This window comes from Micropterus dolomieu, linkage group LG18, assembly GCF_021292245.1.
Source record: "Micropterus dolomieu isolate WLL.071019.BEF.003 ecotype Adirondacks linkage group LG18, ASM2129224v1, whole genome shotgun sequence".
Taxonomy (NCBI): domain Eukaryota; kingdom Metazoa; phylum Chordata; class Actinopteri; order Centrarchiformes; family Centrarchidae; genus Micropterus; species Micropterus dolomieu.
The window spans coordinates 3354085-3378093 of record NC_060167.1 but is presented as its reverse complement, the minus strand read 5'-3'; the positions used below and the strand labels follow the sequence as shown (position 1 = coordinate 3378093).

At 40.5% G+C, this 24009-nt stretch overlaps 2 protein-coding genes across 4 annotated transcripts in view; both read right to left on the bottom strand.

Annotated features, from left to right (window-relative positions):
• Positions 1-1299: 1299 nt before the first annotated feature.
• Positions 1300-18132, bottom strand: smpd4 (sphingomyelin phosphodiesterase 4). Of its 3 annotated transcripts, none has more exons than XM_046028444.1 (20): positions 17976-18132; positions 17513-17608; positions 17225-17311; positions 15147-15283; positions 14960-15035; positions 13583-13688; positions 13332-13384; positions 12964-13115; positions 12645-12777; positions 12422-12493; positions 8118-8255; positions 6419-6573; positions 6194-6284; positions 5339-5436; positions 4950-5113; positions 4297-4502; positions 3902-4132; positions 3491-3622; positions 3267-3395; positions 1300-2451 (listed from the first exon to the last, which is right to left on the bottom strand). In XM_046028444.1, exons 2-20 carry the CDS (start codon positions 17549-17551, stop codon positions 2131-2133), a joined length of 2520 nt encoding a protein of 839 aa, XP_045884400.1. In that variant the 5' UTR covers positions 17552-17608; positions 17976-18132; the 3' UTR covers positions 1300-2130. The 3 variants fall into 3 exon arrangements, with proteins under 3 accessions (XP_045884400.1, XP_045884401.1, XP_045884402.1); XM_046028445.1 differs by having other exon boundaries at positions 8166-8255; XM_046028446.1 differs by lacking the exon at positions 8118-8255 and having other exon boundaries at positions 17976-18131.
• A 1287-nt stretch (positions 18133-19419) lies between these two features.
• si:dkey-49n23.1 (semaphorin-3D) overlaps positions 19420-24009 on the bottom strand; it is a 113368-nt gene continuing 108778 nt past the window's right edge. Inside the window, exons 17-18 of the mRNA XM_046028447.1 lie at positions 21941-22086; positions 19420-21360 (exon numbers count right to left, since the gene is read on the bottom strand). Coding sequence (XP_045884403.1) covers positions 20833-21360; positions 21941-22086 — 674 coding nt within the window. The 3' untranslated portion in view covers positions 19420-20832. The remainder of the gene's footprint in view (positions 21361-21940; positions 22087-24009) is intronic.

Below are 24009 nucleotides of genomic sequence, written 5' to 3'. Positions count from 1 at the left end.
GGGGTTTGTAAGACAGGCATGATTTATTTCTGTAAGAGAAACAGATTTTATTTTCGTAGCTTCCTCACACGCGTTCTATAACCGACCCATCTAAGGTACTTATTTTAAGCTCAGTCAAAAGTTGATTTCTGGACTTAGAGGAGAAGAGTAATTCAGTACCAGCGTAAGATCAGTTAGGGATTTTTGTAGTGAAAAATATGATTGAAGATAAACAGGTCTGAGCATGGGGTGGGGCAGTAGCATAAATGATTGTGTCATCAGTATAAAAATGACATTTATAGTTCCTCGCAGTGCTACAAACTTCTACTTCTGCTACAAGTGAACAAGGGATCCTAAATCACATGTGTTCTTACATCTGTGTCCAATATCAATGCAGCCAAGGAAACTTAGTCCACTTACCACCCCTTTAATCATATCTCACAGCCTTTATCAGCTTTTGGAGTTCGAGAAGTTTTAACACTCCTGAAAAATCAAGTGGATCTTGAGTTGGGATTTTTAGTTTTTTCTGTTTGTATTTAGTGTTAATAAACTTTTACACCCAGTAGGGGAGAGCGGGGTGATTTGAGCCTGTGGGGAAGTTAAGCCACCCCTTGTTTCTCAGCAACCATAGACAAAATTGGTCATGTGACAACACATTTTTGAAGAGTTATCCATTTTACTCACCCTGTGATGAAAAGAGGCCCATGGAATAAGTTTAAGCACATTTAAGATAAAAATAACTGTTTTGTGCCGTTCAAAGTGATTTTTTTTATGTTCAAGTTGATTCTTGTCAGAACAATTTCAGACAGGTTTGAGAAAAAACGATCAACAGGATGACTTTAAAGTGATAGGTTGATATGAAACGAGGAGACACAGCTGCAATGTTTCACTATCTGGGGCATATGCGGCAAGTTGAGCCAAGAGTCCACTTTTTTTGGAAAGCCATATTTTGAAAACAGTTTATTTTAGATCCAAATTCATTATTCCCAGGGATATATTTGTTCATATTTTAGTTGGAGACATTACTGTCATGTCCTCACTTTGAAGACACCTCAAGTAAAAACCGGCTCAACTCACCCCGCTCTCCCCTACATGTAGGTAATGAGTAGGTTACTGAAATATGGAGGCTCATAGTGGCCTGATTTAACACCTTCAATTAAGATATTAAGATAGAAGACCTACATTCTGTATCAATCACACTATTACTCCTACTTCCTCCTGAAACCAAGACAAACCAGATTTACAATTAACGCATTATTGATAAGTCACTTGCGTATGAGATTGCTACACTTCCCGCCGCTGAATTAAGAAAACTACAAACAAGCGCAAACAGTTTATTGAGTCATTTGGACATAAAGGCATCGTTTTCACTCTGAAAAATAGTTTATTCCATCAACGCAATTTGAATGTACCTGTTTTCAGATGCTTGTTGAAAAATATATTGCCTAACTAACAGAGTAGCCACGCTCTGTATTTATTTACAAGGTTACGTGAATTACATTTTAAAACAGTGCACATGCAGTCATATCAAAAGCAAGAAACAAAGAGCTGCTGGTCTGCTGCCAACAGGGTTCCTACAGATCCCATTTAAAAATGTTGTCCCTTTACAAAGTCCTGGATATCTGAAGATGTTCAGAAAGCGACTCACACTGTAGTAAACACTGCAGCGCACCATGGCACTCATAATAACAGCCTTACCCCTCACTGCTAACATCAACTCTGGCTTTGATTAATCAATTAGTCGATCAACAACTTTATTGGAAACTATTTTGATAATTGATAAGTAATCTTTTAAGTAAAAGATCCAAAAAATTTTCTTGTTTAAGCGTCTTAAGTGTGAAAATTTGCTGCTTTTTCTCATGTTTACATGACAGTAAAATTTATATTTTAGAGTTTAACGACTGTTGGTTGAAGAAAACAAGACATCACTTTGGACTATACTAATCAAGACATTTTTTAACTCTTTTCTGATGTTATAAAGCTCAAAAGATTAATCAATTATAAAAACAATCAGTAGTTGCAGCCCCTAAATCGATAACATACAATATTAATCATCAGACTTGGAACCACTCAAAACAAAACATTCAAAGCTGGAACTGATCAAATTCATTATGTGTGTTTTTTAAGACGTGTAGGAACCCCGTTTCTCGGCTAGTGTGTTTTCAGTTTGTCTCCAAACAGCGTCATCAAGAGTCCGTACAGGAATCCCCCTGTGAGGATGAGCAGAGTGCTGGATATGGGGCCAAAAGACAGTAGGGCCCCAAACACGTAGAAGATCAGCAGCAGCAGTATCGTCCTGTAGCTGGCCAGCGGGCGCAGGCTCAGCCTCGGCTGCCGCTTCCTCTCTAATGTCGGCCGCGATGTCGGGCTCAGCTTTAGCGTTGTTTTGGAACTGGGATCCGTGAAGTAGTGACGACCCAGGCGGCCCAGGAAGTCTGGACGTGAGCAGAGCGCATTCATGTGTCCTCCGAACTGTGGGAAGAGAACAGCAGAAGGGTATGAACGTCTTTAAAGTTAAATTTCTGAGAAGTTTTGTCTGTTTGGTGCAGGGCTGGGAGCTCGCTCACTGGAGACGGCTCCGGCTGAAAACACTAAGAGAGCAGTGAGAGTGAACCAAAACAGTATGCTGGCGTAGGGCTGGACGATATGCCCAGTAATGTTAACACGATAAAAAGTTTCATTATCACAATAAATATCAAATCATTATGTGTTTCGAGTTTAAAGGCTGATATTTGCTCCTGAGTGAAAATTTAAGAAAACTCTTCTTTATGATCACTTCACAAATCTGAGGTCTGATGTTCATTCAAAACAATTGTGATAAAATCTTTGTTAACAAACATGCATGAGTAAAAAAAGTTTTTCCAGTCCTTTTTTTCCTCAACAAAATAAACATCTTAATAAAGTCAATAAGTAAATAAAATCAAACATTATTGAATATTTATTGAACATTTATTATTGTCCAGACATACGCTGGCAGCTGTAAAACCAAAACAATGATCTGAAAGATGCTTAAACGCTCCGTAGAGCTGAAGAGGCAACTGTGTGTGATAATATAACTGTTCTAAGTGATAATTCTCCATGATATGTCACTACAAGTTTGTCACCATTGACCCTTTTTCACATTACTGTGATCAATTGTTATTATAAAAGTATTTAAAAAATTAGTTTATTTAAGGAAGCAAATACAAAAATGTCACCATGTTTTGAACCAATTCCAACTAGCTTCATTCCTATTGTTGTAAAATATGTCTTCATAGTTTGTATCTTCTTCTTCAGAAACCACTTACCCTCTCGTTAACCAGAGACGAGATCCTGTAGAAGAGCCTGACCAGCAGGGCGTTCTCGTAGCTCCTAATGGGCTGGAGCTCCGGGTCTCCTTGATACTGAATGTCAAACCTGCGCAGTCCACTTATGATCTGCACAAAAGGTCAAACACACAGTCGAGGTTTTAGTCTTAGTGCCTCTTGGCCCACAGTGCTTATGTATGCCGACCACCTCTTGAAATACTGACCTGCCTCCTGCCCAGGTCAGTTAGAATAAGTCCGTTCTCTCCCTGGATGCAGTCTGGCAGCTGCTTGCCGTTGCAGTCATCTTCAGAAGAACCCAGGTTGGATATAAGCTGCGTCAGCTGCCCTTGGTTCAGCTACAAAACAAAGAAACATCGAATGTTTCTACTTGAATGAGTACCTGAAAAGCTCCTCTGAATGTCAGACACTTTCTGTTGGCAGCAGCAACAACAACACACATATATACGCTTAAATAATGTCAGTCTTAAAGTCAAGATTTAAAGATCTATCCGGCATTCATAACTTTAAATGTCTGTTCAAGGTAACTTCGGTCCATACTGGAATATCTCAAGAAGTATTGGGTGGATTGCCATGAAATGTTGTGCTAAATTTAACAACAGTTAAAGTAGTTTCACCTTGAAGATTTGACACAGGTTCTCCAAAGCTCTCTCCAGGAATTCGTGGGTCTTCTTCAGACATTCCCCACTCTCCTCTGGCTCGGACCCGGAGAAGGTGTTGTTGAGATCAGGAGAGCCCATCCCAAACCAGGACAGGAACGAGCTATTAGCCGCCACCTCATTGGAGTGATCCGAAATCCTCTTGGCTGTCTGTCTGGCTTGTGCAATTATCTGGATTAACTTCATGACCTGTAGAATGGATTTAACATTTATACTTTGTAGGTCATTTCAGTATTACTTCCTAATTATTATTATTAGGCTGTATAAAATGTTTGCAAAGGGAACTACAGCTTCACGGACAACCCCGGCTTAAGCCTCAAGGAAACCCCCCCCCACATAATGACTAAACTTACTGCTCCTCTGAGCTCAGTGCCGAACATCTGTTTGTACTGGCAGTCCTGGCCTTCCAAAGCATAGACGTGGCTCTTCACCCTGAACACCATATCTGTCATCACCCGTTGTCGTGACGACAGGAAGCTGCCTCCTTGGCTCGGCGTCAGGTAGCCGCGGGGTTGGCGGTGATGGAGGACGTGCTCTGGCTCCAGAAACAACTGCTCCCCTGGTGAGAGATGCCTGGTTTAGTTTGTTTGAACTAGATATATTTTCCCTTTTATTCGCCAAATTATTATGCCAAAGAGCCAAAATCTCTTCAGATTCTTTTATTTGACCTACCAACGGATCAAAACAAAGAATATTTGACATTTTTGCTTTTAAATAATTTATTCATCAAAATTGCTGCTGATGAATTTTCTTTCTACTAATAAATCATCAACTTGTTAAATCATTAAAATGTAATCGTATTTGTACCACCTACCATAAAAAAATCCTAGTTTAATTTGTTAAATTGTATTAATTTGTACTTTATAGATTTTTTAAAGAACCATTTCTGCTCTCCGTATAACAGAAGTAGCAACAATTTTCACTATCCTAGTAAAACAGAGATAAAACGGACTGATTGGAAGAAACTGCTCTCTGTGACAACATGTCACAGCATCTCGGTCCTCACCTTTCTGTATCATCTCAGCGAGGTTTGGCTGAGCAAAGACTTTGGCCACCCGGAAAACCATCAGTGCATTTTTGGCGTTAACCAGATCTGTCCTCACGGTTCTGTTCAAAAAAACCTGGAAGAGCTTCGTGTACATGAGCAGGTTCTCGTGAACAAAGGACTCCCTGTAAAAGAGCAAGTTAATGTCAGAGCCTAATAGACGAAACTCATCACCTGCATCTCATCTAGCCTTTAAACTACAGTATGACAGTGATAGTCTAACACTAAGGTAGTTACACCAGGTACTGTGCGTATTTTCAAATATATATAAGTTTGTAGGAAAATGAAACCCCTCTCTAAAAGGACTTACTGATTATTCAGAAAAGGTGCATCAAAGACATCGAACTCACCATTTGTCAGGCACTGTTCTGTTTGGGTCTGGCTGTTGATTGGTCTTCTCCCCGGTGTATCTCCACGGCTGGATGTAGCTCAGCCAAGTCTCCAACACCTAAACGCAGAGATGATACACTCTCTCTCAACCATAAACTAAATACTGAAACCGTGTGTGTTTCTAGAGTTATTTAGCTGAAATCATCATTCTGTAGGCACAACTCTGACCTTCTCGCTCCTCACCACAGGCTGCTTGTTGCAATAATTGAGACATTGAAACTTTCTGTTACACCGAAATGCAGTGTTAAATGGTGAATCAGCTATATGGCTGCATGGGAATAACAAAAGACGCAGTTCCCCTGCTAGAAAGGGCAAGGGGTCGACAGAAAAATAAGACCTGTACAAAGCCACAAAAATATTTTAGTCCTTTAAATGCATTGAGAACCACTGGTCTAAATGACTGTTCATTCATATGATTTACCACAAGGTGGCTGCAAGAGGCCTTTTATGATTTTTATGATTATTTGGCCACTTTACGTAAGGGCTGCACAATTAATTGAACACGATCGACAGCCGGAGCTGATCGCGGCCCTTCTAGGCAATACGAGGTCCATCAGACGCAGTGTGCCATTTGTAGCTCTCCAAGAATACAGTGGTCAATTTGTTTTTAAAGAAAATTTTCTGAGTTGTGGAGCCACTAATGGGCTAAAGAGCTGTTTTTTGAGCCACAGGTTGCAGGCGCCAGGTCTACACAGAGCTAAATCACCGGAAAACAAGGAACCAACCCACAAGCTCTAACTCCTGACTGACTGACTGACTGACTGTTGAACCCCCAGGTTAAAAATGCAGAAATATTTATTTTGGGCCAGACTTACCGCTCTGAAAGAGGCGTCTAGAGGCCAGTGACCGAAGCAGTGCTGGAGAAACAGGTACAGTTTCTGTTGCACAAAACGCTGCACCACCACTCTGTAGGCAAGAGGAACATCAAACATTGAGTGTTCGTTAAGGGTGACTTTCATTAACACATGTATGTACTATTGCGATGCTAGAGAAATGCAGCATAGCCGGGGTCTGGCAGTAGCATGTGTGATGAAGCTGACCTCTTGAACTCCTCCAGCGGGCTGGTGTGAGTGTGCGAGTGGGCTGAGGGGGAGGAGGACAGCTGCTCGGGCTTCAGGCTGCTGGAGAAGGCATGCAGATGTTTCACCAGGAGACGCACCACCAGCACGTGCTCCTCCGTCGGACTGAAAGGCTCCTGAAAAGGCAACCGGTCACAAAGTGCTACACGAACACATGAAACCCAATCAGCTCCCAGTTTACAAAAGCAGCCAATCATAACGCATCCCCAGTCCAAAAGCAGCCAAACAATCACCAAAGGCTCCGAGCACTTTCTATTTTACAGAGTACAGAGGTCTCACGCCTATGAATCACAACCAGTATTACAGGGAAGAGACTGAGTCTGGACCAGTTCATTAGCCCCTGTTCAGTTTCATGCACTGGTGAATTTACCTTGCTCTTCTGTTTTGTGTGACAGAGAGCTGTGTTAGTATGATTTGTCCCAAATTCTAAAAAAAGCAATGGCGACTGACAGAAGTGCTGCTGATGGTTGTTTCATCTGAGTTATTCTTACAGCGTTAATTCTAGTTTTTATATAGTTTCTTCTCTTTTTAACAAGATAATTTCATCTCCCGTCTGCACCCTTTTAATGCCAGAACAACTTGGTCAGGACACTCATCTGTGTGACCAAATACGATATTCAACTTTCTCTCAATAATAATAATAATAAATGTTCTAAATATCCCAAGTCGAGGTTGTAAAACTGTTTAAAACTATGAGAAAATGAATACGGTTTATTTGATTTTAGAGATTTTTAATCATCCATTTTGAAATGATCTTTTAATCAGAAAAATTCAAAAATCAAATTGTAAGTATCAAATTCCATTTATTCCATCCATTTACAATTAAAAGTGGGACCTCAGTGCTCCATTAATTGCTTAGAGCAAAGCTGCTTTGTCAAAAGGATGCAATGTTTCCTCTTCTAAAATAATGCCAACAAGAACTAAAAACATTTATTTTAGTATGAAATGATTTAATGAATGGCATGTAAGATAAAAAAATGTTTAAAATGTAGTAGTATTTTGCTTTACACAGAGCAGCAGTGTCAGCAGAAATACACATCAACCATATGAACACATATAGCAGCAAAGCACACCAGAATTAATGTAAAACAAAAGAAGACATGCTTTAAAAAACACAAACAGCAAAAGAGAAGCAGCAGCTCAAAGATTCAAATTCCAAAGCTGCTTTCTACGATTACTTTCCCTGTCAAGGATACTTCTCTGTAGAAATTCACAATTTACAGTCAGGCTGGAGGTCTCGTATAGAAACTGTAGCAAAGAACCAAACTGCTGCTTGTGGATCCCAATATGAAAAGACTGACAACAGCCTAAAAGGCATTAAACCTGGCTAAACTTTAAAGTCACTGGAAGGGAAAACTAATCCCTTACCTAAGAGTAAAAAGAGGCCAACATGAACAGGGAACTGCTGCTGCTTAATAAGGCTGAACTGTCTTAATATATTGACAAAATATTGTGCATTCACTTCCACCTTTTCTCTAGCCAACCTGTTTTTTTTAGAAAAGCTACAACCTGATGTGCAAAAGCAGAAAAGGATGCAAACCGATCAGTCGTAGCCAATGTCTGCCAGCCTCAGGCTGCTGACTGGAGGGACTACGTCTCACCGTGTTTGTCAATATAAGAGAAGTACCCTTGACTGTGACCTTAATTGATTGAGGTTTACCTCCAGGAGGCCCCAGAGGGGCGGGGGTGAGTGAAAAGGTAAAAGTACTTGGTAGGTGTGGAGGGTCCCAGAGCCTGGTGGGGCGTGGGGTTGGCACGGCATGCTGGACATACTGAGGCGATACTGCAGCAGCGCCAGCTGTTCAACCGTAACCACCAGGGGGGAGAGGAAGATGAGTAAGAGGAAAGACAACACAACAAACGGTGGAGGAGGGACAACAGCAAAGACAGAGGAAGGGGAATAGTGACAATAAGGGAGGAAGAGGAGGAAGGAGGAAGGTATCCATGAGAACAGGAGAAAAGGAGGCAGCAAAAAGGGAGAGTGCAACCAGAACAAAAACATTCAAGAGGAAAGGAGCAGAAAACAGGAGAGGAGACAAACAAAAATAAAACATTGACTGTGAAACACAATGCTTCAACCGCTGGGGAACGATGCAGAGACCTTTCCTACACTCCAAACAAAAGGGATGACATGTCTGTAGGGATGGGAATCATTAACACAGGTTCAAATATTTGTTAAATGCAAAAATCACTACTGTTAAATGAATGGAGATACTTTTTTGTCTATTAACAAATGAATAATAATGATTTGACGGAGTTGTAATGTTCACATGCTTCCCTCTGAAGCAACGAGAGGTCTGCAGTAATGACAGAAGAGCTGTTGAGGGAGGTTATGTGGAAATGCATTACTTGCCTTCCTGGCTATTGGCAATATAAACCAGGTAAGGGGTGACTGGACAACGTTTCAAAATAAAAAATAAAGAAGGTGACTGCAAAAAATGCACCAGTTTTTGTGGGTTTTTGGTTTTTGTTAACTTTTAAATATAAATATTCTTCTGTTATTAATTCCCATCCCTAATGTTTATCATCATTAAACTGTAAGACTTTGTTTTGTGCAAATACAACTGCAAAAATAATCAACAGTGCCCAACTGTGTTAAGAGAGGCACAACACACAGGAAATGATGTGTTTTGTGGTAAACTAATCTTTATTCAACAAAAAGACATTTTATTATGTTACACTGATTTGTTGGCATCCAACACTGAGATGGTTTTGTACAATCTATACTGTAGTCAAAATCTTACAGTTTAAGTGTACTCGTAACAGGACGGACACAGAACGCAACACAATAACACAAACCCGTGGTTCATATATTTTAAAGGGTAAGCATTTAGTGCAGAAGAGAGACACTCGACAAAACGTGCACTTTATTTTGCAGGTCATTGATCAGAAAGTTAAACAAGGAGCTGAAAGGTTATTGTCACTGTTTGCTCTGCAGTCTTATGAAGCAGTAATGGAGCTCAATACTTTCTTACAATTCATAAGAAAATTAATTAGCAACTATTTTGATAAAAATAAATAGTCAGATTAATCAATAATGAAAATATTAGTTGCAGTCCTGATCTTAATTTTACAATAAGCACTCTTATTGGGGCGGCTCAGGAGGTAGAGCGGGTTGGCCGTTAATCGGAAGGTCGGCGGTTCAATCCCTGGCTCCCCCTGGTTGCGTGGCAAGATACTGAACCACGAATTGCCCCTGGCGGCTGTTCCGCCAGTGTATGAGTGAGTGTGAATGTTAGTTTCTGTTTGAGCACTTAGGCTCAGTGTATGAATGTGAGTGACTGGTGAATGCAGATGTAGTGTAAAAGCGCTTTGAGTGGTCGAAAAGACTAGAAGGGCGCTATACAAGTACGGAGCATTTACATTTACTCTGTTACTTTAGATTTTGCAGTAACTGCAGACGACATTACTGCTACATAAATACTGAGGAAACAGTATTACAGGGTGGATAAGCAAGTGTGTACTGCATCACACTATCCATGCAATCTACACAGCTGAGGGTCAAAGCGTACGCAGGAAAGGGCCTCATCCTGTGTGACTGTAAGGGTAAAAGGAACAAACAACACCAGCACAAAGTCTCACTGGGAGGGCTTTTGTTGGGGGGGCAACCAAACCCACAGTATATAACATGGTCATAAAATATTCAAAAAGGGAAATAGATTTTCTACCTCTATGTAATGTACTGCAACTATAAGATGTGGGCACATAGCTATTTTAGTTGTACACTTTAGACTCAAGCTTTAAGCTTCTCGCACAAATCGTGCATCTTTATTTAATCTTACCACCTGTGAGGAATGCAACGAGGTCAACTTCAGTCTTCCGATTTGATTTTACTTTTACTCTTTGCACTACATTCCTCTGTGCTGTCGTGCCAATTTGAATTTCTCCTTTCAACAAAGGAAGATCTTATCTTCTGTCAACTACAAAGCATTTTGAACAACGTCATTTACACTCTGGGTTTAATTGATTTTAACCTGGTGTATTTCCCATAAATGTGACTAACTTAACCCTATCGGCAGTGCTTACTTTACACTCGTCACCTCTGTTGTAGTGATTCAGGGAAATAAGGACTTGCACATAACCATATATATATCAGGGCACCCTTTATACAAAGTGATTTTTCCATGAATCATTTCAAACACTTTTTCTGAGTGACTGAAAGTAACCACAGAAGGTAGCCGCCTGGAGAACAAGTATTTGATACACTGCTGATTTTGCAGGTTTTCCTACTTACAAAGCATGTAGAGGTCTCTAATTTTTATCATAGGTACACTTTAACTGTGAGAGACAGAATCTAAAACAAAAATCCAGAAAATCACATTGTATGAATTTTAAATAATTTGCATTTTATTGCATGACATAAGTATTTGATCACCTACCAACCAGTAAGAATTCCGGCTTTCGAAGACCTCTTAGTCCTTCTTTAAGAAGCCCTCCTGTTCTCCACTCATTACCTGTATTAACTGCACCTGTTTGAACTGGTTACCTGTATAAAAGACACCTGTCCACACTCAATCAAACAGACTCCGACCTCTCCACAATGGCCAAGACCAGAGAGCTGTGTAAGGACATCAGGGATAAAACTGTAGACCTGCACAAGGCTGAGATGGGCTACAGGACAAAAATCTGATTTTGTCTCTGATGAGACAAAAATAGAGCTTTATGGTCTATGGATGAGTACAACCCCAAGAACACCATCCCAACCGTGAAGCATGGAGGTGGAAACATCATTCTTTGGGGATGCTTTTCTGCAAATGGGACAGGACGACTGCACCGTATTGAGGGGAGGATGGATGGGGCCATGTATCGCGAGATCTTGGCCAACAACCTCCTTCCCTCAGTAAGAGCATTGAAGATTGGTCGTGGCTGGGTCTTCCAGCGTGACAACGACCCGAAACACAAAACCAGGGCAACTAAGGAGCAGCTCTGTAAGAAGCATCTCAAGGTCCTGGAGTGGCCTAGCCAGTCTCCAGACCTGAACCCAATAGAAAATCTTGTGTTGTGATTTTCTGGATTTTTGTTTTAGATTTCGTCTCTCACAGTTAAAGTGTACCTATGATAAAAATTAGAGACCTCTACATGCTTTGTAAGTAGGAAAACCTGCAAAATCAGCAGTGTATCAAATACTTGTTCTCCCTACTGTATGTCTAAATGCATAAGGATCTACATCCAGGGCGACTCAGCGGCTGACCTACTCATGCTTCACATTTATCTGTACAACTTCCTGTGCAGTCTCTAGAAACCTTCACCGCCACATTGCTTTATGTTGGTGTTTCACGTGCAACCACACACAGAGGAGGTATTAAGAAAACACACACTTGGTGACACAGGCCGGCATGCAAAGGATGTGAAAAGGAAGCAAAAGCACTACTACCAGGAACACATGCCAAATTCCTTAATGCAATGGTTACTCTGCAGCTACTCATACGCTATACATTCTAAAGGGATTTTAAAAACACACTTCAGATATGACCTTGAAGATGTGACGCTGCTAAAGTGGGGAACAGGGATGCCTGCTGTGCATTCACACTGTATGCAACTCAAGAAACATTTTGACTTCAGTCAGCTGATTCATGTCTCTTTATTCATCACTGAAAAAGAACCAGCTGCAACCAAAGTTTTCAACAGTTGCTCAACTCTACAACGTTCTGTTTAGGGACAACTTCACCCTAGAAGGCTCGGGGTGTTGTTTGTATTTACCATCCACAGTAGCTAGTACATTTTAAAACTCAGTCCATACACAGATTTACTTTTTGTAAAAGTGGGACTTCCTAACGGTAGCTAGTCAACGACAAAATTACCAACCACACGGCTGCTGGCCAGCAGCCTGGGCTTTCTCCGAGATGGGACCGAGACGGTGGAGGTGGGGAGGGGGGCGGGTGTGGTCAGCCAGTCAACAGCCAGCTGTGCGGTACTGCAGTGCAAGGTGGGAGGAGAGGGGAGGGAGAGGAATATTTCTCTTACCTTCACCTGAGGAGACTGCAGCTTCTGGTACATGTCCAAGGAGTAGTGATGGAGCCAGATCTCCACAAACATCTTAGCACAAACACAAACTTTTAGCATATTTACATAAAAAAGTGTTTGGGTTTTTTTTCCAGATTCAGATCCTGAACTGTAAAACCTTTCTATAATCTCTTACTTTGAGAACATTTTGTTCATCAATGCCACAGCTTGATTTGCGTCTTACCTGTAACAGTGTTTCGGACCTCCAGATTTCCTGGGCTGCGGGATCTGCGTTAACTGAGGGTTGATGGAATATGTGATGCTTGAGAAGACTGGGGCTGTGAACGCCGTAACCAGCAAAAGAAACACTGGAGGATCTGTTGAAATTAAGGTGGGACGAGAGTGGAACATAAAAGAAAATACTTATACTGTGTACTTGTTCCACCTGCTGGGATTTTCTTCATTATAAAGGTCTGTTTAAATGCAGTACATCAAAATAACATTGTGATCTTCACATTGTCTTGCTACAAACAGATTTATTAAATCTTTCTTGCTATAAATACCTTGGCGAAGGCGCAGTGACAGAACCTCTGGAGTCAGAGAAAGGGGAAGGAGGTACATTTCCTTCACTGGGGAGGAAGTATTTGAGGTAAGTGTCCACCAGCACAAAGTAGGCGCTGTCAGAGGAGCTTCCATGTTGGCCTTGGGGGTAGTTCTGAAAACACAAGCAGTCCGGATCAGTTCTGCCTGTGCGAAATAAGCCAGCTGGTGGTGCTCACTCTTAAAACAAAAGTTTTTTTTTTTATTATTATTTACCAATATACTGTATAAAGCATAAAATGACAGAAATAACAACTAACTTTTAGGATTCCTCACAATTTTAACAATAGACTAAGATAGAATATCAGTGATAGCGCTTTGACAAACTCACCTTTGGCGTAAGGAGACAGTAGGCAAAATTGAACATGAAGAATTCAAATGGATCTGAAGAACATTAAGGAATAACCCAACAGCACAACGATGTAAAGTCCCCGCCCCTTGCCTTGGCTCACTGTCTGACAGCGAGTGCTTTGTTAGAAACTCTATAGACTAAACTGAATACGTTTGGGGTTTGATCGATTGGCATTTCAAAACATCATGCTGGGAAGATGAACACAGACAGGTTAGTGTTGGGAAGGATACTGAGAGCAAGGTTCAGAGTCACACCGGACAGGGGGAACTGCAGCTTGTTGTGGAACAGCGGACAGTCTGGGAGGACGCCCTCCTGGATGCAGGCCTTCACAGGACCCTTCGAGAGACACCAAGGATCAGAATTCAAGCTGGGGCGGATTTATGGTTATCAGGCTCGCAGAGTCTGTTCCTGGTTTTAACTCACATTTCTACAAAAAAAGCTTTCAATGTGTGATGTGTAATTTATTTTCTTTAAATTGTGCAATATATATATATATATATATATATATATTTAAAATATTCACTGTTGTAAACCAATGTGTGTGATACCAGGTTTTATGTGACTTGTCTATGTTTTAAATTTATATCACTGTAAAGCACCTCGTTTCCTCTAGGGCTGAACGATTTGAGGGGAAAATCTAATTGTGATTTTTATGCCAGATTATGAGATTACGACGTTTCGTTTGTTGTTGGCATATGTACACACCCTGTGCCCGCTCTGATAGGTGAGTAGGACCGTAAACAGGAGGCGCATGGCACAATTTCGATTTGAAAACGATTCATCGTTCAGCCCTACTTACCTCTATTTAAAAGTGCTGTACAAATAGTTATAGTTATTATTATGCTTGACATTTTGTCAAAACAAATACCAGTTTCCTGCACTTTGTCATACATGATGCAACTTGTGATAAAATGTGTCACAATTGATGCAGAAATCAAAAACATGCTCGTCAGATTAAGTATTAATTTCCCCAACCTAAACCTCAGACCAAACAAACAATAACTTTGTTAAATTTTAGCATTTTAACCAAACTTTATCTATAAATATTGCAAAAATTCTAATATTTTATCTATTAAATCTAAAACTTTGTATATTATCAGCATAACTGCCAACTATCTAAGTCCAATGGTCAAAAATACAGCTCTGCATGGATATCAGTTTTTCTGATTTATTTGTAATTGGCTGTGTTGCACCACGTCTGAACTGCATAATATTTCTTTATTGATCACTATTTTCCAGCAGCCCCACTGTTACTCAAACTGCACTGTCGCAGTGGGTGCTCTGTTGTTTTCTGTAAACACTCCGCAGGAGGCATCTATCTAAGCAGTTCAGTTTGAGAACAGGTCATAAATATGCACAGGTGAAGTGCTGAACGTCTTGCTTGATACATGTATTAGACAGGTCAGTCACAACGCCACGTCACAAAGTCAAAACTAGCAAAAACACATTATTAGATGCTCACAGTGGGCTTTTACATGGAATAACTCATTTATCGACGATGGGATGTCTGTGCTTGACATTTAAAAAGCTGTTCACACACTCATTAGGTAGAGAGAATCACTAAGTGCAGCTAATGATGCAAACACCAAAGACACAACCGCTCTTACCGGGAGATAATTCAAAGGGATTTCATATTTGTACTCTTCCGCTTGAAGTTTATACACGAGCTTCATCATCGGCCCGCTGAAAACAAAATCAGAAAAGAAGTTTGATTTGATGCTTTAAACAAACATATTACAAGCTTATGTGAACACAGTTTGCTGTGATCGTACAGAAGAGAAACTAACTAACTACCTGGGGTTTAGAAACTCCATAACAATGTTGTACTCATTGTTCCGTGAATGCAGGAGTCGCAGGTTCCAGCCGGCGATTATGCCATCCAGACTGCCAAACACACTCTCCACCAGCCAGGGGAAAATCAAGTGTAGCTCCTAAAGGGAAACACACACACACTTTGTGACCATAAAGCGGAAGCACATTATAACACCGACATCTCAGTTTTAATAACCTGCAGTAAAAGACAATGCAACGCAGAGCTGCACTGAAACGACAGTGTTGGAGGAAGGAAAAAAAACTAACTGGTATTATTAATTGAGATAGTCGAAGCACCACTATGACAGAAGCCTCTGACTTCTGGGAGGTAAGACTGGTGATTTAAGGGACAGCAGAAGTTCCAGATTGATTCAGATACACCAAGTTTAGACTCAAAATATGAGTAAACATTAATAGTAATAGCAAAAGAAATTACACTTGGTGTGGTTACGGGTCAGCGTTGTCCTCAAAGCAGCTCTGTGGCCAGTCTCACTGTGACATTGTGAAAACTGAAGCTACTGACCACAATGCAACACACACACACGCTCTGTAATACTGCTGCCTCACTCATCCTTTGTGCAGCTCACTGAAGCTCCAACAGCTGCTCTCAAACAGACCTCCAACTGTCCACAGTGACACCCTCACATGCCTAGATGAACAATCATTTATTATGTACTGAGCTATTCTGGTGCATCACTGGTTGTGCTAACTGACATCTTACCAGGAGAAAGTATATGAATTTTGTGCATCTCTTTCAGCATGCAAACAACAAATTACAGTCCGAAGTACAAACTCCCTTTGAAGAGAAAGTAAAGATACTAAAAGTGAAACTAAGAAGTCACAGTGCTGGCAGCTGTCTCCTCATTCTTCAAGCATTAAAACCATAAAAAGGTCAGCACTGCCCTGCTGTATCCAGTCAAGAGACAAACAGCTGACTACGTTCGTAATGATGCGTGTACAAATCCAATTACAGTCTTTCCCAAATATTTCTAGAAATTTATAAGCAAGAAAATAACACCCACAGGTCCGGTTCCTGAATCGAACCAACGCGAGCATGATGTAGTGAAGCTCAAACTGTCCAGAAAAAGCCATGTGGTGGAAATATCGTCCAATTAATTTCTACCTGGATATTTTATATCACGTAGCACCAGCAGGTTTATGTTTTTGTTGGTCTGCAGCGCATATCAGACCTTCTCGTAAGACAGCGGGTATTAAATAATTTAACAATCCAGGAATTTCTCTGCATCCGACAGCCTTATCACCACAGATCACATACCACGACTTGTTTGCGTTTGCCATACAAAGGGGACCAGTGAAGTACGTGGGCCACATTTGCAAACATGCAAAAATCACAAAGTAAGTAAGTAAAGGCCTTTTATTAAAGCAGCTTATATTTATATTTATTTAGTCCATGAATCATAACTTAATGCATATACATCTCTATATGCTACATGCATAAAAAAATTCCATATATCAAAAGGTGCAGACCTCTCATCAAGAATAGATATTACATATTATTATTATATATTGTACATATTTGTTGTTATAGCATGTTTTATATGATCTTTCATATTTTGATTTAAATTTTTCTATTATCTATATTCACACTGAAAATAGAGCTCAAGGGTGCATTTTCCTTTCTGCCCCAGGGGAGGTTTCTGTCCTCGTTGAACTTGCCTCAGGACACTTGTGGCTCGAATGTTGTTCTCAGCAGAAATTACCCGCTCCAGAGTTCCCTCTTCGAGGTGGACCAGAGAGCGGTTGTTTGGTCCGCACCAGAGTTTGAGTCCAACATTCAAACCAGCTCAAACAAACCGCTCCAAAGGGGTAAATGCTCCAGGGTTCAGTTCTGTTCAACTGCACTAAACAAGGTCGGTGTGAACCCGCCCATAACAGCATCTAGTGCACCAAATCAGTTAATGCTGTGAAACTATCATAAATCAATTTTGGCCATATCCAATTGTTTGTGCTTACATGAATCAGTCATTTCAGGACAAGTGCCTTTCACAACTTTACATAAGACTGCAAACACAAGACAGCGGTGTGAGTGTTAACAGTACCTTGGCAGGATATTCATCGATGATCTTCACCAGATCTTGGCATCTCTGGAGGAGAGGTTTGGTGGTGGCATCAGCCTTAAGATTGGCCTGGAGCAACAACACAGCACATAAATGAGCACAATTCATCTGTCGCTACTCAGATGGAAGTTAAAAACAAAATCAGCTCAAAGATTTAGCTTTAAGACAGTGTAAGGATCACAGAGAGTGAGATGAAGATTTGGATGTAAGCGTTCATTAATCATGTTGATTCTCGACTAGAAAATGTGATCAACGTAAAAAGAGACTCACCAGCAGGAAACTGGGCTGTTGCAGTGTTGGAGCAGACATGTGGGACCCTTAGGTTTATTTATTTTTTCCCTTTGTACGGTCCACTTGGATCCTTACCTGGAGGTAATAAACACAACTTTAAAATTTCTTCAGTCGCAGTTAGCTGGCGACACAAACTAGCATAGCATTACTTTGTTTGCTCCCTCAGCAGAAAACCCACACGCTGATCATTGAAACAAATGCATGCTGTGGAAACAGGATGCAAACTGTATGTTCTGTTAATCCGACAACAATGTCTCCTATTGACCGGAAAACTCAACTCACAGGCAGGCAGTCAGGGAGCCATGCGAGTTAGCATGCTAGCGACGGCTAACTGTAACTAACTTAGCTAACGTTAGCAAAGAGACATAAACAGATGTCCCTGTTAAACGCGAACTACAGATGTGGAGCAAACTTTGACACTTTCAAGTGGACACTTCTTTACCTTCTCCGCTGACAGTAATTCAAACGTTCGGCTACTTTTCCATCAGCCGCGTTTCCATCAGTGGTTCAGCTCAAACAGTTCAAACACGACCGAGCGTCGTTGAATTCTTCTTCTGTGGTGTTTCGCTTGGTGGTCATGATGTTGCGCATTACTGCCCCCTTCTGGAGTTACATCTCCACTGTGGATCACTTTCCTCGGGTCCTGTTCTTAACATCATAATAATAATAATAATAATAATAATAATAATAAAAGGATGGAAAAGTACACCAACAAAATCCCTGGTAACATTAAGATACACTCCTCACATTTTAATGAGGATGTTATCAAGTCCATGGAATGTTGTTTTATATTTGTTTTATTACTATTAATTTTATTCTAACACACACTTTTACCCATCCATCCATCATGAACCGCTTATCCTGCGTACAGGGTCGTGGGGGGCTGGAGCCAATCCCAGCTGTCATCGGGCGAAGGGTGGGGTACACCCTGGACAGGTCGCCAGTCCATTCCAGGGCCACATATCTTTGAACGGTAGGAGGAAGCCGGGGCAACTGGGGTTTGAACCCCACAACCTTCTTGCTGTGAGGTGACAGTGCTAACAACTGCACCACCACGCTGCTACACACACATTTACCGTTTTATTTATTTGTATTGAATTGAATATTTTTATGAACTGCGTGAAATGAATTGTTTTGTATAATATTTTAAGCTTTGGCAATATTGTTGTTTGACATTCATGCCAATAAAGCTGATTTGAATTGAACTGAATTGACATTAAGAAAAAAGTAGGAAGAAGAAGAAAGGTTCCAGAGGTGTGCGGCCTCTGACATATATACTTTGCTTTGGGTAAAAGCATCAATTAAATGGCACACTGAGTAAGACACTTGCCTTTGGTGTGAGAGATCCAGGTTCGATTCCCACCGTACCCATCCACGAATGTGTCACTGAGCGAGATACATAACCTCTCGTTGCTACAGAGGCGTGTGACCTCTGACACACTTAGCAATTGTAAGTCGCTTTGGATAAAAGCATCAGTAAATGTGATTAACAAAGTTCTAGGATCCTTTACTTAAAGTAAATATACTAATATCTCACTATAAAAATACTAGTAAAAGTAAAAGCACTGCATTGAAAATGTTACTTAGTAAAAGTACGGCAGTATAATCAGGAAAATGTACAAAAAGTACTTGAAAAACATCTTGCTTTAACACTTTAATCACTCATTGAAGTGACTCTGAATCTAACAACAAATTATACAATATCTAATATATAATATGAAATTGCTTGTAATACATGTAATATATTCCCACAGCATCTTTTGGGACCTGTCTGCAACTTTTTGTTCATTTGGAAATTCTCTCTGACAACCCTCAAATTTAACCACAGTAATAATATGCAAACAATATGTGAGTGACTTCTATTTCACAGAAAATTTAAAACGTTAAAAGTTTTTATGTTTTTATTTGACATTTTTGTGGCCTATTCACATACAGTTTAACACAATTTCAGTACTCACTTCTTGATCTACAAAGTAGAGTTATGAAGTTCAAACAAAAGTTTTAATTTTGCTTAAATGAGAAACACACAAGTTTATAAAAACACTGAGAAAATACACTAAATTCTAGAAGAAAACTATCAAAAATAGAGTTCTTTAATATACAGTGATGCGAATAATGCGAACAATTATTGGTTATGCAGAAGAATTAATAAGCTTTACAAAGTGTATTTTCAAGCAAGGTCCATTTCATGTGTGCGTTTCCTTTGAGGCCTTTATTCCACTCATTAGGTACGTATGAAACAGAGCATAAACATAAATATTAATGTTGAAAACATTACATGTTTTTGTTGTATAGCAGTGAAGTGGGCAAACACTTTTCTTGTTTAGTCTTCTGTCCTTAAATTATGCTGTGTATATATATAATAAACATATTTCTGTCTGCATTGTGTGTGAGATCCTGATACATTTCCACCTGCATGTCAGTCCGTTATGAAGAATCTGCAGATTTGCAGCACATTTCATGTCAGCTAAGGTGCACTAAAGAACTGGTTGTATTGAAGGTCTAAATAGATATTTTGGGTAGAAAAGGGTACATTCTCCAAAAAGTATTGTTGGAGTGTATATAGCCTATACTTGCAAACTCATAACATTTAAGTAAAAGTAATTAGTCTGACAAGGTTCCCTACTTTAGCGTACTAGTCTCCCTACTCAACTTTAAACTCAAGTCAGTCAGCTTAAACGGTTTTTGGCATTGCTAAGCTAATTATCTTGGCTAATCAGGATATTTTAGCAAAAACAACAAATATTAATGTTAAGGTACATCTGAGAGCCACAATAAAATTGTAGCTTGTACTTGAGTGTTAATAAGCTGACATAATGTTAGCAGAAATCAGATCAGCTGCATTATTTCCCATTTAACCGTGTCTACTAGTTTCTGTTCAGATGGCCAGATAACGCGGGATAGTGTCTAAACTGTCTGCAACATCTTTGCATGCTTTAATGTGTTATACGCCGTAATACTTGGCACACGCGTGATTCTGACGTGTGTGTCATGAGCAGAGTCTGAACTTTTTTTGACGTACAAAATAATATTTTACAATTTTAGCTGCAGCTTGGAGCTAAATACGTCCCAAACAATAATGAATATTGCTAATAACATAAATTCATAGACAGAGGGATACACTTTTTCTCTCTTTTTTCTTATTACTGTCAGTCTTTAATGGCAAATACAGTTGGTGACACTTTACCAGCTGGCATTTTTTTGCTCAAAAAGCAAACATTCTCTCTTAAACCTTTCCTTGTCCTCTCTGCATGTACAGGATCTGTTGTCCGAAGACAGTCTCTGTGTTCTCCGGGCGACTAGAGGGGAATCTCAGGAGGGTTGTTCCTCCTCACCCGGGCTTTCCTGCTCTCCTGTTTCAGCTTCAGAGTGCGGAGTTTCTGCTGCCGGCGTTTCTCGCGGTACCACAGCTGCTCACAGTACTCGTCCACGCTCAGACTGTTGGTCCCCACCATGTGCAGGTCTTTGTAGCTCCTCAGAGGAAGCTGCTGAGGATGCTGGGCCAGCCACGAGTTCCTTTGTCCCGGCAGAGGTGGTGGTGGATGAGAGGCCCCCGACTGGCCGAGAAACCCGGCGACCCCTGCCCCGGCTTGGTGGATCTTCCCGAGGATCACGGGGCCCGCTTGGTTCGGGCTGTGGCTCTGCTGGTAGCGGGTTGGGTGGAGGCTGTCGTTGGGGATAACGTGAACACGGTATTGGGCCAGGACCTGGATGTAGGTGTGCTCGTGGCTGGAGCACGTGTAGAGGCCAATGTCAGCCAGTTGCAGGCGTTGAATCAGCAACCCCCGCTTCATGTGGAGGAAGCGGTTCTCATCGCCCCGAGGGATCTAAGAGCGGGAGAAAGTCACAGAGCAGAGGTCAGTTTAAAGTATTACTGAGTATCTGCCAGTATTTGTTGACTGACACTGAGGCTACAGGAGCTTTTCACTGAAATACAGTCAAATTAGTGAAGCACTTTAAATAAGCTTGACGACAGAACAACTCTGCTTTAGGAAAATAAAACGTGCATCTCAGGTTTTCCTTAATATTTTGTACCGTGTGCTACTAGTTTTATGATAATATCTGTGCAGAACAGAGTCAGAGTGGATCTGCTCTGGCAGGAAGCTTCATCTTCAGTATAAACTAAATACTTAAGTTCAGGTGCAGCGTTTGCTCCTATACAGAACGGGTGAGGAGGCTTTTTAACACGTCTGTGCCCCATTGTGCCGAGATAATAACTGCTGAGATTTGTCTGTTACCTCACACCGGTGGGTCGTAGCCTTCTAGTTTGTTAGTGATCGTATTTAAACATAAAGCTAATAGTTCTGTAATTATAGTAAAAAATATCTTTTGATTCATCCTTGTGGAATTGTTTTTTTTATTACAATCTGATGTTTGCTGAGAGAGTCGGCTAAACGAGGGACTCACCTGCGTCTGACTGAGACTTTGCTGCCGGCTCTCCGTTTCCTGCACCGTCCACTTGAGCTCAGCCTGCAGCGAGCGAGGAACACACTCCAGGAAGGTTGAGTTTCCCTCCACACCGTACACCACCTTCACCTCCACAGAGTCCGAATCTGACGAAGCAACCGAGACAAAAAATGATCATGTACGCTCAGTATGGTTGGTCTGAATCTGAGGGATTTAAAAAAAATTCTCTTGACACTTAAAAGGCAGAGAAACAAAAATGAGCACAGACAAAAGCAGATTAAGAACAGCAAAACATATTTACATTTTATAAAGACATTTATACAACATTTTATCAGTTTCATAATTGTAGTAACTCCCCCCAGTTTAGCTGGACTGCAGATAAAACTGCAGTCACAAAATACAACCTCTAGAGTGCGCCCTATTTCTGCCTGTGAACAGAACTGTAATAAAGGGTATTTTACAGAATATTCCAGGTCAGTGCTGTTTATCTTTTGCATTATGGTAATTCAGCAATTGTGAATGAGTATTTTTGCAAAAGTAAAAGTATGAACAATTCGAAAAAGTGACATCTACTTTTAAAATGATTAGCGGTGAAGACATTACGTATGCAGGTGTGTCCCACCTGCATACTACACACTAATTGAGTATGGTGTATTACACATACTATATAATAACTGTCTTTGTTTTTTCAGTTAGTTTACAAAACATCTACATATCTGAAGGTTTTGTACAGGAAATACACAATCATACTGCCAATTAAAAATACCAAAACACAAATAAAAATAATTATACAAGAAGTAAATTAAAAGTACACATCGAATGTTTTGTCTGCATACTGACAATTCAGACAATTGATGTATTTACTACATTATCAACACCTGCTTAGATTGAATTTTGGAACAGGGACACGGAGATTGATTGCAAGCAGACTTCACCTCCACTACCCTTGATTCAATAATGAACTAAAACATTTTTATTTCCACAGAGGGATCCAGTCAAAGTCTCTTAATACTTCCTTGTATCGTCATACATGACAGACGTTTTACATCAAGACTGGGTGTGTGTGCTCTTTAAGTATTTGCTCACTGCCAAAAGTAAAACACAGTCAGGGATTCATGCAGATCTCTTGTGGAGCCAAACAGCTGTGACGCTTTATCGTCCATGCCCACGATGGCTCTTCAAATACATAAATCAGTCACAGAGTGTATATGTAAGTGGACATCCTCTGTTTCTAAGTTCATACTAACCGCGCGGGTTTTCCTTTATGTAACAGATGACAGGAAAAGCTTTAAAACAGAGACAGTTTATTCACATGACTCCTTACCGTCTGCTGTGATTGGACACTGACTCCAGGGGTCTCCGTACTTTATATTCTGTCTCCTCGCCCGCCTGACAGACACATACAAGCACACACACATTTAGAATAACATAACTTTTGCTTTAATTTGAATGGAATGCTTTCTTAATGAATTTAATACAAATACTTTATTTATCCAACTATTATGAAGCCTCTTAGTACACTTTTGTCCAATGTACTTTAGTGTAAACTTACTACACTAAACTTTTGTTTTTACGTCACTTTACAGTGTTATCTAATCTCTTTACTATTCTCTTATTTATTGTCAGTGTTGATGATGTATGAAAACATGTTAGGCTAAGAGCAGACAGTGGACCCATCAGTTAAACAACAGCCGACAGCAGCCGATAATGTGGCTGCCTTTAGATAATGTTGTATATCAGCATTAAATCCTCCTCCTCACTGTTGCTGCCGGCTCCTCGGGGGTAAAAATGTGAAGCTAATGCGATTATGAATGAGGAAGCACGGAGCAAGAACAGGCTATGAAAATACAGAATGTTGTTTCAGACATGGTAACGAGTGTTGTCATGTCTCCTTCTAGATTGACCTCCCGCTGTCGTTTTCTGACCCTCCTTCCCTTCCCTGCACCCCCTCCTTTCTTTGCTTCATGTCCTTTAGACTCTAACATATCAAGAGGTCTCTCTGTCCATTTACTTGTCATCCCTTCCTTCTCATACTCTCACTCTTTCCTTCCGTCATCACCAGGTCTCTC